This window comes from Phasianus colchicus, chromosome 3, assembly GCF_987193195.1.
Source record: "Phasianus colchicus chromosome 3, bPhaCol1.hap1.1, whole genome shotgun sequence".
In the NCBI taxonomy this organism is placed as follows: Eukaryota; Metazoa; Chordata; class Aves; order Galliformes; family Phasianidae; genus Phasianus; species Phasianus colchicus.
The window spans coordinates 48,181,336-48,197,500 of NC_143438.1; the positions used below are offsets into that span (position 1 = coordinate 48,181,336).

At 39.7% G+C, this 16,165-nt stretch overlaps 1 protein-coding gene across 1 annotated transcript in view; it reads left to right on the forward strand.

Annotated features, from left to right (window-relative positions):
* Nucleotides 1-16,165, forward strand: part of COLEC12 (collectin subfamily member 12) — a 91,403-nt gene that overhangs the window by 73,435 nt on the left and 1,803 nt on the right. The window contains exons 4-10 of the mRNA XM_031612977.2: nucleotides 4,691-4,789; nucleotides 7,043-8,089; nucleotides 9,417-9,905; nucleotides 10,342-10,478; nucleotides 11,241-11,350; nucleotides 13,002-13,147; nucleotides 14,539-16,165. The exon at nucleotides 14,539-16,165 is cut by the window's right edge and continues 1,803 nt beyond it. Coding sequence (XP_031468837.1) covers nucleotides 4,691-4,789; nucleotides 7,043-8,089; nucleotides 9,417-9,905; nucleotides 10,342-10,478; nucleotides 11,241-11,350; nucleotides 13,002-13,147; nucleotides 14,539-14,558 — 2,048 coding nt within the window. The 3' untranslated portion in view covers nucleotides 14,559-16,165. The remainder of the gene's footprint in view (nucleotides 1-4,690; nucleotides 4,790-7,042; nucleotides 8,090-9,416; nucleotides 9,906-10,341; nucleotides 10,479-11,240; nucleotides 11,351-13,001; nucleotides 13,148-14,538) is intronic.

Sequence of the window (16,165 nt, forward strand, 5' to 3'; positions counted from 1 at the left end):
TCAATACAGAACAAACCTCTAAATTGGTGGTAAAAATTACAAAGTAGGTTGGAGAAACCTGAAACCAAAACATGAATTAAATATTGAGGTCGTGGAGGAATAACAAGCTGAGTTTACTACTAGCTTGCTTTTGGAATAAATATGAAATAGCTATTTAAAAATATTAATAAAGCAAGCTGTGATTTTAAAATTTGCTTTCTTAAATAAAATGCAAAAATACAAAGCTATAGAACTTCTGGCACTGGGCAGTGCCAAATTAGTCTATGTGAGGTGAACGATCATTCTGCAACTCTCCTCGTTAAAGGAAGCTCTTGCTCTCAGTTTGAACTCCTGACAGTTGTCAGTTGCTGATCAGTCCTTGTTTTATATATTCTTGACTAATGACCACCATGACTTTCACCTGCTTGCTTTTCCTGTCTCTCAGCTTTTCCCTGCAGTTCAAGATCACCCTGGTGAGAGGGTACATTTTCTCCCTGCTACTTAACTGAGGCTGAAACAGAGAGTAGGTCAGGTACAGACACTCTTCACTGTTCTGGTCAACAATTACTTGAACATTTGGCTTCTTTTGAAGGACCATTTGATAAATTTTTCACAGTGACCTTGTCAGAAATTTAAGATCACAGCGTAGAGATATCAAGTTGAGAGTTAAGATAAACTTGTCCAAAAGGAAGCTCAGGCCACAGACAAACTTTGCATTTTTTGAGAGCAGCAGACTGTTGGAAGCAGCAGAATGATCTTCATAAGGAACATCAGGGTCAGTCTGCCTTTTTAGCATTGGCATTTCTGCCTTCATCCACACTTCACACTGCTGTGTTGACACCCTGTGAGGGGAAGCAGAACAAAAATCAAGGAAACAGTATGCCTGATAAAACTAATTCTGCTCTTGACATCAGTTAATCTGAGTAAGTCATCAACAGTTTAGTATCTTACAGACAAAACCACTACCTTGTATATTTGAAAACAGCATCCTCTTTCCAGCCTCCCTAAACCAGCATCTTCTTGTTAAGTGTCATATCAGCCCCTCCTGGTCCAGGGCTACGCCACAGAACTAAATGCTGCTACTTTCTGTAGGAGACAAGCTGCTGGGGACTAGAAGACTTCTTAGGAGTGAGCACACTCAGCAAGTTTGGTGATGATACGAAGCCAGGAAGAGTGGCTGCCACACCAGAAAGCTGTGCTGCCATTCAGCAAGACCTGGAGTCTAGAGAGTTGGGCAGAGAAGAACCTGATGAGGTTCATCAAGGGCAAGTGCAGAGTCCTATCTCTGGGGAGAAATAATCACATGCATCAGATCAGGTTGGGGGCTGACCAGCTGGAAAGGAGCTCTGCAGAGGAAGACTTCGGTTTGCTGGTGGGCAACAAGTTGACCATGAGCCAGCAGTGTGCTCTTGTGACCAAGAAGGCCAATGAATCCTGGGATACATTAACAAGATCGTGGCCAGCAGGTCAAGGGAAATGATCCTCTCCTTTTGCTCTGCCCTGCTGGGGACACATCTGGAGTATTGTGTCCAGTTCTGGGCTCCTCAGTTCAAGAAAGACAGGGAACTACTAGAGAGAGACCAGCAGAGGGCTACAAAGAAGATGAGGGACCTGGAGCATCTCCGGTATAAGGAAAGGCTGAGAGACCTGGGGCTGTTCAGCCTAGGGAGAAGAAGATTGAGGGAGGATCTTATCACTGCTTATAAATATCTAATGGATGGGAGTCACAGAAATGAGGCTCGGCTGTTTTCAGTGGTGCCCAGCAACAGAACAAGGGGCAATGGGAATGAACTGGAACATGGGAAATTCCATCTGAATACTTACTTTGTGGGTGACAGAGCTCTGAAACAGGCTGTCCGTAGAGATTGTGGAGTGGCCTTCTCTGGAGATACTCAAACGTAGCCTGGATGTTTTCCTGTGCAACCCACTGCAGGGAACCTGCTTTAGCTGTGGGCTGGACTGGATGATCTCCAAAGATCCCTTCCAACTCTTATGATTCTGTGATTCTGTGATTTGCCATCTTTCAGACACGGAGTAGGCATGGTCTTCTCTACATACTACAGCCAGTTGTCAATAATACCAGTAAGACCTCTCATTAAATTGCTGCTTCAGTGAATGCTTGGGGTGTTCTACACAAAGAATATTCATAGCTATAAACCACTTTCAGTCTTTTTAGTATGGATTTTTTTGTCTGTTTGTTTGTTTTGAATTTGGTAACAAAAAATACCATATGCTGTTGTATATGCAATTCCATCCAATCTCATCAGCTGCCAGTACAGGCTACTACATATTGATAGTATACTACTATTTTCATTTACTTTAAACTCTTCAGGGGAATACTATGATATTAGTTTCCAGTGTTAAATTTCATTCAGTCAACATTCTTGCTGCTACAGAGCAGCAAAAAGTCTGAGGTTTACAAACTTTAGATCTGAAATACAGACTGTCAATCAAACTGCAAAGGAATAAACTATGTTTTCCTTTCATTATTGTTAATATATATTCAATATATATATTGTTGAATATATATATTCAAGTGTACTGCATAACTGGAGCAAGCAGGTGAATATTATGCAGAACCTGAGTTAACATAGACAATGTGGCATTGCTAGGCAGAGGTTCAGCAAAAGCACTTGGAGTGGACCCTAATCCAAATGCTTTTGCTAGGTCTTTTCTAAGAACACAGAGTGACCTGTGTCCTTCATGGTGACTATCCATAAATAAAGCAAAGCATCATGGAATGAACAAGGAGCTGCCTAGTGCTGCCCAGAAAGAAATACCAGGTAGGGTCCCCATGCTCACTGTGTGTGATGCATACATGCATCAGTGGAGTATGAGACATTACAGAAGGACCTGGGCTGGGCTGGGTTTCAGCCTGGAAGACAGTCAGTGAGAACTAACAGAGGATCAGCTTGGCTTCATTTGAGAAAAATGGTGTACAACAGGTACCTTTCACAGGCAGAAGAACCAGTGAAATATTAGTGTTATTAGGGGAGTTAGGGAGTTATTAGTGTTGTTAGGGGAGAAAATCCTTTCTAAAGCAAGCAGTACTGAGTAATAGTCCCCCTGAAAAAGAAATCCAGTTTTGTTGCCAGGGTCATTATTGTAGCATGGCTTTTAGCAGGCCAGCTGCCATCATCCCAAATACTGAAATCTGCACTCTGACTCTATCTTTACACTCACAGTAGAGCCTCTTTTTTATTGCACTGTTAGCAGTTAGAAGGGAGTAGGAAGGTTACTCATCAAGGGATGTCCAGTCATTTTGAAAATCTTGAGATTTTTCAGCGTAGTTACATCAGAGATGATTTTGGTCTGCTGTTTGTCTGTTGATTTTTTGGAAAGCATTAAAACTTCTGTGTATCTGTGGTACCCATAAACAGAAAAACAAGGGCAAAATGAAGAAGGAGCACTTGGTGGTCTGCATTTCAAAGGCCTGGTTGTGGTTGCTCAAAATAGCAAAATATCCCTTAAATTTCCACTCCTAGTGAAAAACAACTCTTTACATAGCAACAACTTCTATGAGGCTACTTTGTGGCTGCAGATTATCGCACAAACAGAAAGAATTGGTTGGAATCTTCAACCCAGCACAGGCCTAGAGAGTTAGGTTTCCTAAAGGCATGGGTAACATGTTATTTCTCCTATCTAAATAGGGGACTGGCACAATGCCTCATGCAGCCTCTCAAAGGGTTCACACACATCTATTCTGCTCCCAGTGTAACCTAACGGCCAAATAATCAGGTGATGAGAATAAAATTTCTGCCCATGGTTGCTTTTGAATGCCAAACATGTTCAAGTAGATGTGCCATGGAAGCTGAAGACAGCTCCTCAGCCTTGCAAACATTTCCCTGGTTGCTTCATCAAGTACAGACTTCTGTCACTAGAAGCCTCTCCAGGCTCTTTATTTGTTGCTTTTTCCATTTCCATGTCAACTCAATCAAATCATCAAATTGTCTCACTGACAAGAAAATGACTCAGACATTACCAAATAAAAAACACATCAAAGGAGGCCGCAAAGCTGCACTTGCTGACTGGCCACCATTTCAATCTTAACAAGTCAGAACAATTTTGAGAACATTTTGAGTGATCTGTGCCGTTATTAACACATTTAAATGTTGATTTCAAAAATGTTGATTTTGGAAGTGCTTAATAGATGCATCTTCAAACTGCTATGTCAGACCAGAGCTTGCTAGCCAGGAGACAATTTTTTAATTATTAAAAGGCTCAGGGGAAAAAAGAAAAGAAAAAAAAAAAAAGGCCTCTTCAAGGAGTAATGGCTCAGTGGATCATGGCAAAATAAAGGGAAGGCTTCTCTCACATGTATGAGCTGTATGAGTTTTTAGCAACCAGTCTACCACAAAGCACTGCACTTGTAGCATGGAAGTACTGTGAAAAGACAAGGACTTGGTTCATGAGGAAAACTCACAAAGAGGGATTTCTTTATTCATAAGGGAGGTTGCTTCTGAGTAAAGAAATGTGTGGGAACTGTTGGCAGAGTGAAGAACTGGAAGTGTGCTGGGTACCACCAGCAAATGGGATTTCATCCTGCCGTTGTTTCACAGTACAACAGCTGAGTGTAGTGGCAAGCAAGGCAGTTTTAATGCTTTTTTCAAGTTTGATGCTAGTAGTGTTCTTTTGCTTTGTTTTGTAGTTTACTGAACTTCATAATTTCACTTCTTCTTCTTTCCATAACATGCTGTTTTCTTTTCCTTAGTTGTAGAAAAAATGAACAATGTGACAGGTGGCCTGGAAACATCCCATAGAAGATATACAGAAAAGCTGACAGAGGTGGAGAGTGATCTGAAGAAATTAGGTAATCTACATGCAACCAAAGCCCCTTTTTATCATGACTTTTCAGTGTTCTCCTGGAAGATGGAGGCCAGAAATTTGTCTGAAAACTGTCTGGCTATGTCAAGATACAGCACTTCTGTTTCAATTTCTCAAGTACTTGGGAAAACACTTGTTAAGGCTGTCTCTACCTGGGACGGCATTTTAAGCATACTTTAATATTTACACTTCCTACTGAAGTCACTCTGAATGTATCTATACCTAAATAAGAACTTAAAAGTTGTCCTCAGGAGTCTTTCACTGAGTTAGAGATGTAAAATATAGCAGAAGTTCTTCCACAAAGGCAGAGATTCTACATAAAGTAAATATCTGTCACCTAACCATCTTGATGCTGTTATAACACTTAAAGTTCAAAACCGATGGCCATTATAAAGGATGCAAAAGTGATCAGTTCAGGACTCTCATGTCTGAGGCAAGTTGAGAACTTCCATAAAATGTGTCTTAATTATCTCAGAGAATACAAAACAAAAGTTATTATGAGTTCAGGTCTCCCAAGTGTTGTCACAGTTCTTAATTATCAAGAAAATCGAAAAAAAATCACGGGTAGGGATTTCCAACTCACTCAATTTACATTTCTACCTTTCGTCCTTGTCTGGAAATGTAGTAAAGCTGTTTATTATCAGCTTTTAGATACACAGTTTTATAGTTTATGTAAATACTTCTTATTTAAGTATAAATATGTGCATACATGCATGTGCTTCTTGAAATACATTTTGTTTCAATTCATAAACAATATATTGAGATTTGTATTCCTTGGGAAAGTGACTAGCTTGCAGCATGATGTTCACAGCTTTTTCTGCTAAAAACCAAGCTGTATTCTGCAGTATTTGCATACTGCATTTATTTCAACAATGTGGGATAATTCAGTGGCATCTATTTTTGCTGATACATATGTAGGCATAAATGCTACACCTGAAAGCACATGCAGTCTTTCATGTTACTCTGCTAAAGTTATCACCACTTGGAGCACCTTTGATTTAGTTCATGCCCACATATGTTTACATACTACTGATGGATGGCCAATGAGGTGCTTGGACCATCAGTCCCCATTTAAGTGGATCTGCCATGGAGGAAATTAAAATTTACAGGGCAGTGTGTGTGTTTATGTTCCATAAACGCTTCTGGCTGAAGTTTTCTCTTGCAAGTCGCCCTTGCTGTTCACCATTGCAACTCATTCAAACACATCAGAAGAAAGCTCCTTACAGTGCCATATTCACTGTAGCTTATGAAAACCATCCTACCCCCTCTTGGAGTCATCTGAAGTGATGGACTTCAGGCTGCATTATTCACAAACATAGTTATACTTCGATGGGACAAAAATATATGGACTACGTATAGCAGAGGGAAGTGATTGAGGTCAAGAAAGGGAATATTCCCTCAAAGTGAGTGTTGACTGCTTATTTCTTTAGTTTCTTTGTCCTGGACGATGAACTGTGCAGCCTCAAAAGCTTAATTACATTCAAACAAGGTCCCAGGAGAATACTGTAGAGCAAAAGCTGAGATGTTCCTTAATGGTTATGATTTTGCTTTCCTGAAAGTCAGAACATGAGGAAACAATAAAAGCAAAATAAATGTCATCGGAAGCAATAGTGGTACATTCAAGAGAAAAAAGGAAATGTATCTTGTCATTTCTACAACAACCTGATGGCAAAGCTTTTGTCTTTACTCAAATTGTTTTAAAATTGGTATTATAACCATTTTAAAACTAAAACCAAGATTTAAAAATACAGAACTATTTGTACTAAGTCACAATGAAGATATTCCACCTGCCAGAAACAGGAGAAAGAAAACATCAACTGTTAGAATCTACTTCTGATCTTTCAGCAAAAGCCAGCTGTAGCTTCAAAGCATAAATTTTCTGTTACTCTTCAGTATTTTGAATACTTTTTACCGTTCAGTTTTCATTCAAAATAGAAGCACTACTTGGCAGTGTGTATTCATCATAGTTTCTAATGGCAGGTTTTCATATTTGTGACAACAGAAACACCATTTTTTTCCCCTCAGCAAGATATAAAGTTTTCATCTTTTGTATTTCTACTCTGTCTAGTGACAAAATTTTAGTTAGTAATTTCTCTTGTCTGGAAAAGATATTGAAGAAATCCTATTGGCAAAACATTTTGACAGCCATACTGTACCTGAAGTATACTGTAATTTTTTATAGTTTGTTTTAAAAAACCTCATGTTAAACTCTTCATTAATATTTTTGTCTGTACAACAGATGACCAAGCTGGACAGAAAGCCCTGAATACTAACACTGAACTGTCTAGCTTCAGATCTGACATTCTGGCTCTTCGTCAGCAGCTTCATGACATTGCAGAGAAAACTACCAGAAACAAAGATACACTGGAGAAGCTCCAAGAATCTGGAAATGTACTAGATGATAGACAGAGCCAAATGAGAAGTGCCTTAGATAGTAACTCTTTCATGATCATCAGTGTCAATAAGACTCTTCAGGCATATACTGGCTATATAAACAATCTTCAACAAGACACAAGTAATATTCAAACAAATTTGCAAAACCAAGTGCATTCTCATAATGTGGTCATCATGAACCTTAACAACTTAAACTTGACACAAATACAGCAAAGAAATCTTATCAGTGTCCTGCAGAAGTCTATGGAAGATACAAGTTTGGCTATTCTAAGAATCAAGAATGACTTTCAAAACCTGCAGCAGGTTGTCCTTCAAGCCCGAAAGGACACTGACTGGCTCAAAGAAAAAGTACAGAATTTACAGACTTTGGCTGCCAATAACTCAGCATTAGCAAAAGCTAATAATGATACACTTGAAGACATGAACAATCAGCTCAGTTCCTTCAGTGGGCAAATGGAGAATATTACCACAATTGCCCAAGCCAATGAACAAAATCTGAAGGATCTCCAGGAACAGCATAAAGAATATGAAAACAGAACTTCTGCCAAATTCAGCCAATTAGAAGAGAGGTTCCAGGTCTTTGAGACTGATATAGTCAATATAATTAGCAACATCAGCTACACTGCTCATCATCTACGGACACTGACCAGCAATCTCAATGAGGTCAGGACAACTTGTACAGACACCTTAAGTAAACATTCAGATGAGCTGATTTTTATGAACAGCACGCTAGCCAATATTCGTTTAGACTCTGCATCACTCAAAATGCAACAGGATTTGATGAGGTCAAGGTTAGATGTTGAAGTTGCCAATTTGTCAGTAATCATGGAAGAAATGAAACTGGTAGATTCCAAACACGGCCAGCTCATCAAGAACTTCACTATCCTACAAGGTATGTAGGTTCTCCAGTGAAGCTTGTAAAGGACTGTGGTGAATTCCTATTTGCAATACTTTATTTCTGTTTAAGTTAATGCATGTTGGTACACAGTTCTGGTGTTTTCCATTATATAATCCTAAACTTTGGAAATGTAAACGTAGCTTGAATTTTCCTTACTAATTTTCCCATGCCATCATTACATACCTAGAATGGGGATGTTATGAAAGAAGGTTCTGACTTAGCAGATTTTATTTTGAGTGACTGCCTGGATCTGCTTTTGATTTAGTTTCTAAAATAAGTTAGTGAAGGTGTGGAACCTCAAGAAACCAATCCCAGCTAAGGAGGAAATGGCTAAAAAATATATGTTGGACTATTCCCAGAAAGGTCCACCCTAACTGAAAAACAAGTTACTATTTTACTTTAAGCCAGTTGTTATTTTGCCAGAATACATCCTACTTTGCTTATTTTTTAATCCTGGAATATTTTATTTTCTCCAGGAATAAATAGCACCAAGTTTAGGAGGTTTCTCCCAGTCAAATGAAAAGAACATGCATATTGCCAACTGATGGAACCAGCCAGGCCTAAAACTCTAATCACAAGTCAAAATTAAATGTTCCAAATTTTCATTTCACACAGGTCTAAATTACTCTAGCTGAGTAATTTATGTCTGAAGGAGTTTAAATGATGTTGAAAAAATATATGTAGGCAAAATATTTGATCACCCGTGATCAAATAATTTGAATCCAAAATTATTTTGCTGTTTATATATGGAAAACTGCCACAGCATTACCATTTCCTATATTGTGTATTGTTCTGTTTCCTGTTATAAGCTAGTGAATATAACTGGCCTTTCCCATTGTTGGCCTATTGCACATTGTCCATCTTTTTTGTCTCTTTGACAACCCATTATTGACAGAGTAAGAAACAGCATTGCAGGAAAAGCAGTCCAGTAGTCTAAGAGAGGAGAGATGTTACTGGAAGGAAAAGGAAGTATAGCAGAATAGGAGAATGGGAGTGCATGCATAACCAGCACAGAGCATGTCTTGTTGTGCACCTCATCTGGTCACCTGAGGCATCATAGTACTTGTTCATAGGACAAGATGCATCATATGATTTTCTTCTAAATTTTATATTTCATGGAAGCTCAGAAAAGAGAAACAGTGTGTAAAGCCTGAGAAGCAGACTTACTTTTACAAGCACAGTTGCAAGTAGCTGTTAGCCTGGTTTTCACAGTGCTGCATATCCAGCATCACTGATCTGAGATATATTAAAGAAGGACCCCAGGTGGGCTTTTTGTTTGTTTTCTTCTGTATTCCCACTTTGAATGCTTACGTTGTTTCAGGCCCTCCTGGTCCAAGGGGACCTAAAGGTGACAGAGGCCCTCAAGGTCCTCTTGGCCCTGCTGGCCTAAAAGGACAAAAAGGAGAGAAAGGAGAGCCTGGACCACCAGGACCTGCAGGTGAAAAGGGCCCACCTGGGCCAATTGGGCCACCGGGAGAGAAAGGAGGGAAAGGCTCAAGAGGATCACCAGGCTCCAAAGGTCAGAGAGGTTCTCCTGGCAAAACGGGTCTTCCTGGACCAAGCGGAGACCCAGGGCCACCAGGGCCACAAGGCAAAGATGGTCCACAGGGGCCACAAGGCCCACCAGGATTTCAAGGCCTGCAAGGAACTGTGGGAGAGCCAGGAGTACCAGGACCTCGAGGACTACCTGGGCTACCTGGAGTCCCTGGGCTGCCTGGTCCAAAAGGCCCACCTGGCCCACCAGGACCACCAGGTCCAGGGATGCCAATGGCTCTACAAAGCGAACCTACATCAGTGCCTGAGGCTAACGGTAAGCTATCGAAACGTGTGCATCTTTTACTGTGATACAGATATACCTAATGGAGGGTGTTTAGCAGAGTCACTGGTTCATACAATCTCTGCTACATCTCAGTCTTTGAGATTAACCATAAAGATCCCTGTCAAGTGAAGTTATACCTTGGTCTTCCTACTTAGGATCTGCAACTGGTTCAATTTATTGTTTACAGCTACAGAAAAATCTTAAGTTGTACGTGGAATAAATGGTCCCATTGGCCTCACAGTTTAACCTTGATTTCATAGTCAGGATTTTCATAAATAAATTCTCAAAACGTGTCTAAATATGTTAGATGGCAGTGCATGTAGATGGGCATGGGATACTCCCCTAGTTATTGGCCCTATGCAGAAAGTTACTGTTGGCTCATTGATTGATGAGTAATTGATTTCATGCAAAAAAAATCACATCATAGGTTGTTCTCCTCATTGGAAGAACTACACAGAAAAATGCTACTACTTTTCAATTGAAAGGGAAATTTTTGAAGAGGCAAAGTTATTCTGTGAAGAGAAGGCATCGCGCTTGGTTATCATAAACAACAAAGAAGAACAGGTAACGAGCTTTTCTTTCCATTTTTCGAGGGAATCTCTGCTTATTTAACATTATGGAAGCCACAAAGTAAGTGGAAGCTGAGAGCATCATAAATTCATATAGTGAAAGTACACACAGTGGTTGATTTACTTCAGTTAACATTTTGTCCACCTTCTTCTGCTCAGCAGTTATTCCTTGTGAGGAGCATCTCACCCTGAAGGTGCTGGTCACATAGCACAGGAATGGTGAGAATTGGAGGAGTTTCAAACCTCTGAAGATGCAGTCCAGTATGCTATGCATACAACCCAAAATGTGGACTTTTGTACAGTGTTAAAAATAATTTATTTTAAAATTCTTTTTAATATATGCAACCTGACTACTGTGACCCACAGATGTTTTTAATATAACTATAAATCTAGCTGTACTTTTAGTACTATTAAACATAATTACTCTGTGGCTATGTGGCATAGGGAACATCAAGATACAAGTGCTTCCTGTCTGTTGGTGGTTTATTGGTTTGTTTTTGTTTTTTTTTTCCATCTATAAGATGTTAGCTGTGACTTTACGTCCACCTTACTTTGATGACTAGCTTTCTGTACCTCACCTGCAGGCAGTACTAATGGATATGGTATCGCAAAGCAAACTCATGAAACCTGTCTTCAGCTTCAAAAAGTTTCTCCAGGCATTTCTATTCTGATAGCAAAGATGCTCTTCTAGACAGAGTAGCTTTGTATCTCCAAAGACTGTATTTGCTTGTTATGCACTAATATCTTTCTTCCACAGCAATGGATAAAGAGGCAGATTTCAGGGAAAGGCAGCTTCTGGATTGGACTTACAGATTCAGAGAAGGAAAATGAATGGAGGTGGCTGGATGGATCCTTACCACTTTACACGTATGTAAAATATAAACAATAGTGTTCATTTTCTTCAGATTCTACCGTTCTTGCCAACCCTTCTGTAAACAACATCTAGAAATTGTCCCATGGATCCAGAGGTTTGTAGGTGCCAATGAAATAATTCTTTACTGATGGTGCTATTGAACTTTTTTTTCTCTCTCCCTTCTCTATGCACACAGCTTTATTTCCTTGCCAGGAGGAAGGCTGAACATTGAATGAAAGAATCACGTAACTACACAGCAAAGCATTCCTTGCCAAAACATTTCCTCCTGACTTTTATTACAAAGTTGAGATGGAAAGCACAGACAGTTTCTCTGTCTTTATTTGAATTTTCCTTATTTGCATTACAAGTGGCTATAAATAGAGGGTTCTTTCTGATAAAAAATGGCCAGCCTTTAGATAAAGACCAAATCCACGTGGAAAGCATTGAACATAAGGAAAATGCTTGAAACAAGGGTGTCTAAGCTTTGGCTAGCCAAGAACTGAATTGGCAGCTCTCCAGAAATCCTAGGGTTACACCTAATTTGTCCTAAATGGAACAGATTTCAACCACCCAAATTTTTAATACTGAAGAGTTTACAGAGCTGAACATGCTGTGCTCCAAAAAAACAGGCTCAGTCAGTCAATTGTTACAAAATAATTAGCTGTGATCTCATTGGTGCTCATTTTGATGAGAAACATGGAAAAAGTCAGATGCATTTCAAATGAGCCATAATATTTTTCCCTTTTTCTCCTTCCCTGCTTTCATTTTTCATCCTTTTTATGGCAGCACTGTGCCTGAGTCCTGCTTCAGCCACTGCTTTCAATAGATTCCCATCACTCCATGGGTTTAGGTGCCCCATAATAACCTCAGAGCTGTCAGTTCCTTATTTTCAAAGTATTTCATTACTCGGAAAGCCACATGTCCCCCCAGGTGCCTGCTAAGATGCTCTGTGTCAGGCAGGCATATTTTCTATCTGAGTGTGGCCCATATCAGCCAGCAATCACGAGCTCTGGTCAATAACCTGTTCCTTCAGGAAAACTGAGCTTTTAAGTTTGGAAGTTTTTCTCACTTGTTAAACAAAAACAGGATAAGGAAACACTTTCTGCAAGCTCTTTATGTACTGCGTTAACTTTCACCATGAAGACTAACGATCTTGAAATATATGTAGATACATACTTTGTACATTCTTTATAAGCTCAAAATTTCACCTTCTATTGAAACACTGATCTCTAAGTTAGATAACCCTTGCTGTGCTCCCAAGAGGTCCATCTCGGTTCAGTCACTGGCCAAGTCACCACACTGCCATCGTTTGCTGCCAGCTTCTCGCAGTACCATCTGCTGGCAGGAATGAAGTGTACACACTGTGCAGGTTCAGAATGATGCACATAGAGCACTCCCACTGTATGTGCGTGTACATTCAGAAACTAAAATAAAGTTCATTGGTCTAATTTTAGGTCTTTGAGTCTTGGCAGCCTGAGACTGAATAGATTCCCTTCTCTGTTATACATCTGTTTTCCATTTTCTGCAAGAGTCGTGTATTGTTTGTCTCAACGTGTATTTCCCTTTCAGAACAGATCTCATGATGTTTTTGTTAATTTCTTGTGGTTGAAAAACTGTCATGTGTGCCGCGTTGTGCAATAATATCTATTGCTTTTTTGTTGAAAGAAACTGGAAAACCGGGCAACCTGATAACTGGAGTCATGGGCACGGACCAGGAGAAGATTGTGCTGGGTTAATCTACGCTGGGCTCTGGAATGACTTCTACTGTGAAGACATTAACAATTTCATTTGTGAAAAAGACATGGATAAAGGTAAGCGAGACATTTGATTTGATTATTTCACTTTATATGTGGCAGGTCAAATTCAAGTACATTTCACACAGATAGAATCATAGAATCATTTGAGTTGGAAGTGACCCTTAAAGATTATCTGGTCCAACTCCCCTGCAATGAACCGGGACACCTACAGCTACATCAAGTTGCTCAAGAGCCGTGTCCATCCTGACTTGGAATGTCCCCAGGGATGGGGCATCCACCACTTCTCTGGGCAGCCTATTACGGTGCCTCACCACCCTTATGGTAAAAAACTTTTTCCTTCTATCCAGTCTAAATCTAGGTAATGGGTAGCTTGTGAGGAGATGAGCCAGGCATAAGGTTGGTTCCAGTGGCAGTGCTAGTAATGTACATGATGTGGATGCTGGATTGATTGCTCTCTAGAAAAGCAGCCTTCAGACTGACTGCAGGCATCATGTGCTCTGCATCTTGGCCACTTCTAACATGCCTAAAATTTCAGACATGGTTTGGCACATGTGCTTCAGACCCTGGCCACACTACAAGTTGTTTTTATAAACTCAACAGCCAAGCAGGTGTGAAAACTGGCTTTTAGGCTGGTTCTGGAACCAGCCTTCAAAAAACAAACACTGTTCTGAGAGTTTATGCAACAGGAAGCACTTGGTGACTGCTAAAAAGGCCTTAAAATTCTGACAAGGAATGCTGCCAGGAGATGTCCCATCGGGCTGAGGAGCTGGGTCCCTATGCCACAAGCAACTGCTCTGTTGCAAATAGTGGCCAATGCATTGGAGGGCTCGTAAATGGTCTCATGGCTGAGCCAGGCAGTTGCCATGGGGGCTCTCTTTCTTGATACACAGGCAGAGTTCAGAGTGATTTGCATGATTTCTTGGAATCCATCCCCGCCGTTACACAGTGAGGTGGTAATGGTGTTCAGGGCCTTGTTTCACCTAATTGTTAACACCTACGTACAACTTGGTGTAACATTGCTTTGCTGAGAGTGCCCAGCTGCTCCACTTGCAAACATGTGGGCTGAATTTTAGCAAAGGCAGATGAAAATGCCAGCTAGAGCCAAAAGTACTTCCCATCCACAAAAACATCCCCCTACAACAAAACAAAACAAAGTGCTGAACAAACTTTGTGTGTGTATAACACTGTTTGGGTGTCCAGAGTGAAGGACTATATATAAGTAACAAAACAATGTGTCCTCCTTTCCCTGCATACATTTGTTATTTTAAAAAAACCTAATGGTTTACAAAGATTTATCCTCCAGGACTTATGGAATCTGAATATGAGTCCAGTTAGAATTTTAACATACCTTGATCTCAGTAAGTTTTCTTTTTAGAAATGTGTTTAATCTTCACAAGCTTTTTATGTGATGTTTTTCTGTTTGATTTTTTCCTCTCATATTGTAGGACAAATATTTGGAGTGTAACAGGCTGTGACTTTACAGATATCTACGTGTTGTGAAAATTCACTTCAAGAAAAAAAAATCCTAGGAGAGAGCAACATTGCCTACAACAAGAAAAAACAAACAAAAAAAAGAAAGAAAAAAAAATCAAAACCAAAAGCAAGCACTGAAAACTGGTTAAATCACATAAAGGAATTCATCACCAACTCTTCTTCAGCATCCAATTGTTTGAAGCCTTTCACCCCACAGCATCAGGAAATACCATTGGACTAATTCTGCTATAGATTTTTCTTCCCAACCAGTAACCACAGATATCAGCAACTTGCTCCTTCCACAAGAAGACATTCTCTCAATCTGAGTAAGACTGTTGGTCAGTCATATATTAAAAAAAAACATATAAAGCAACCGTGTAAACAGGATGTTTCATTTGCTAAAATCCCAAATGTAGGAAAATTATACAGATACACAAATATATAGATTTTATATAAATATATATATATAGTCCAACTCTTATCAATAATATGGAATATACTTTTAAGAGCTTTTAAAACTTTGTATTTTTGTACAAAATATTTGCTTTTTACAATTGTTCTCTTTTTTAGTGATTTTTTTTACAAATATAGTGCAGAGGGGCCAAAGAAAACAATGAAGGTACTAATAATTCACTAAGGTTTGCTACCAGGCCTAGCTCAGCTATAGAGAAATATTTTTCCAGTTAGAAATATTTGTACTTTCCCAGATGATTTGTTCTGGTTAAATAACTTTTAAAGCAAATTTTAGGTAGTGTTTTCCTTGTTTTACGCAATCTAGTCTGCGTGTGTAACAATGAAGTTGACTAAGGACTAGAAACTCATAGTAGCTCTGATCTCAGCTGTGTTCCATCAGGGTACTCTGCAAAGACCGTGCTAATAAAAGTTTTTCCTTCCTTCCTTCCTTCTTCTGTGCTTTCCTGCCTGCCTTTCAACCTTCTTCCATTGTTGAGGAAATGCCACAGAACTTGAAATGTTTTCATTCCTTCTCCCTGTTTGTGAGGAATCCTTCCCTAAGAGGTGCTACCCACATTGCCCAGAGGAGGGATTTTAACAAAACAGAAAAAAAAACAGCTGCACTTGCAGAAATACGTTTCTTTTCAAGATAGATTTCAAAATTTGGTAATAAAAACATGCCGTACTCAGAAAGTCTGATCAACTTGCATTTCTCCAAAGTACTTTGTAAATTGATCTCTCTGTTTTCTTGGACTAGTACTTCTCTCCCAAACAAACTGGAAAATAAGCTACAAAACAGAAAGCAGTGTGGCTAAGAGAGATGATATCATCAACCAGACAGCTTCCTCCACATTCCCTTGAGCCATTGTCTAGGCAGCAGTGCTGCTTATCAGGAATTGAAACAATTAGCGACCTGTTGAAGCTCGTTAGCACAACCCCTGGTTTTGGTTCCCTGGTTTTTATGCTCTTCATATGGCCACATGGCATATCACGAGAGAAATTGTTTTGGCTTCTTCTGAAGAAGAGTTGTTTTTCCTTTGCTCCCTGACCTGCCATTTGCCTTGGCCCAATGTAGATAAGTTTGTTGAAATACTCCAGCTCTGCTGGAAGGAGACGTGGTTTTGTACTTCAGATTTTCAAATATTG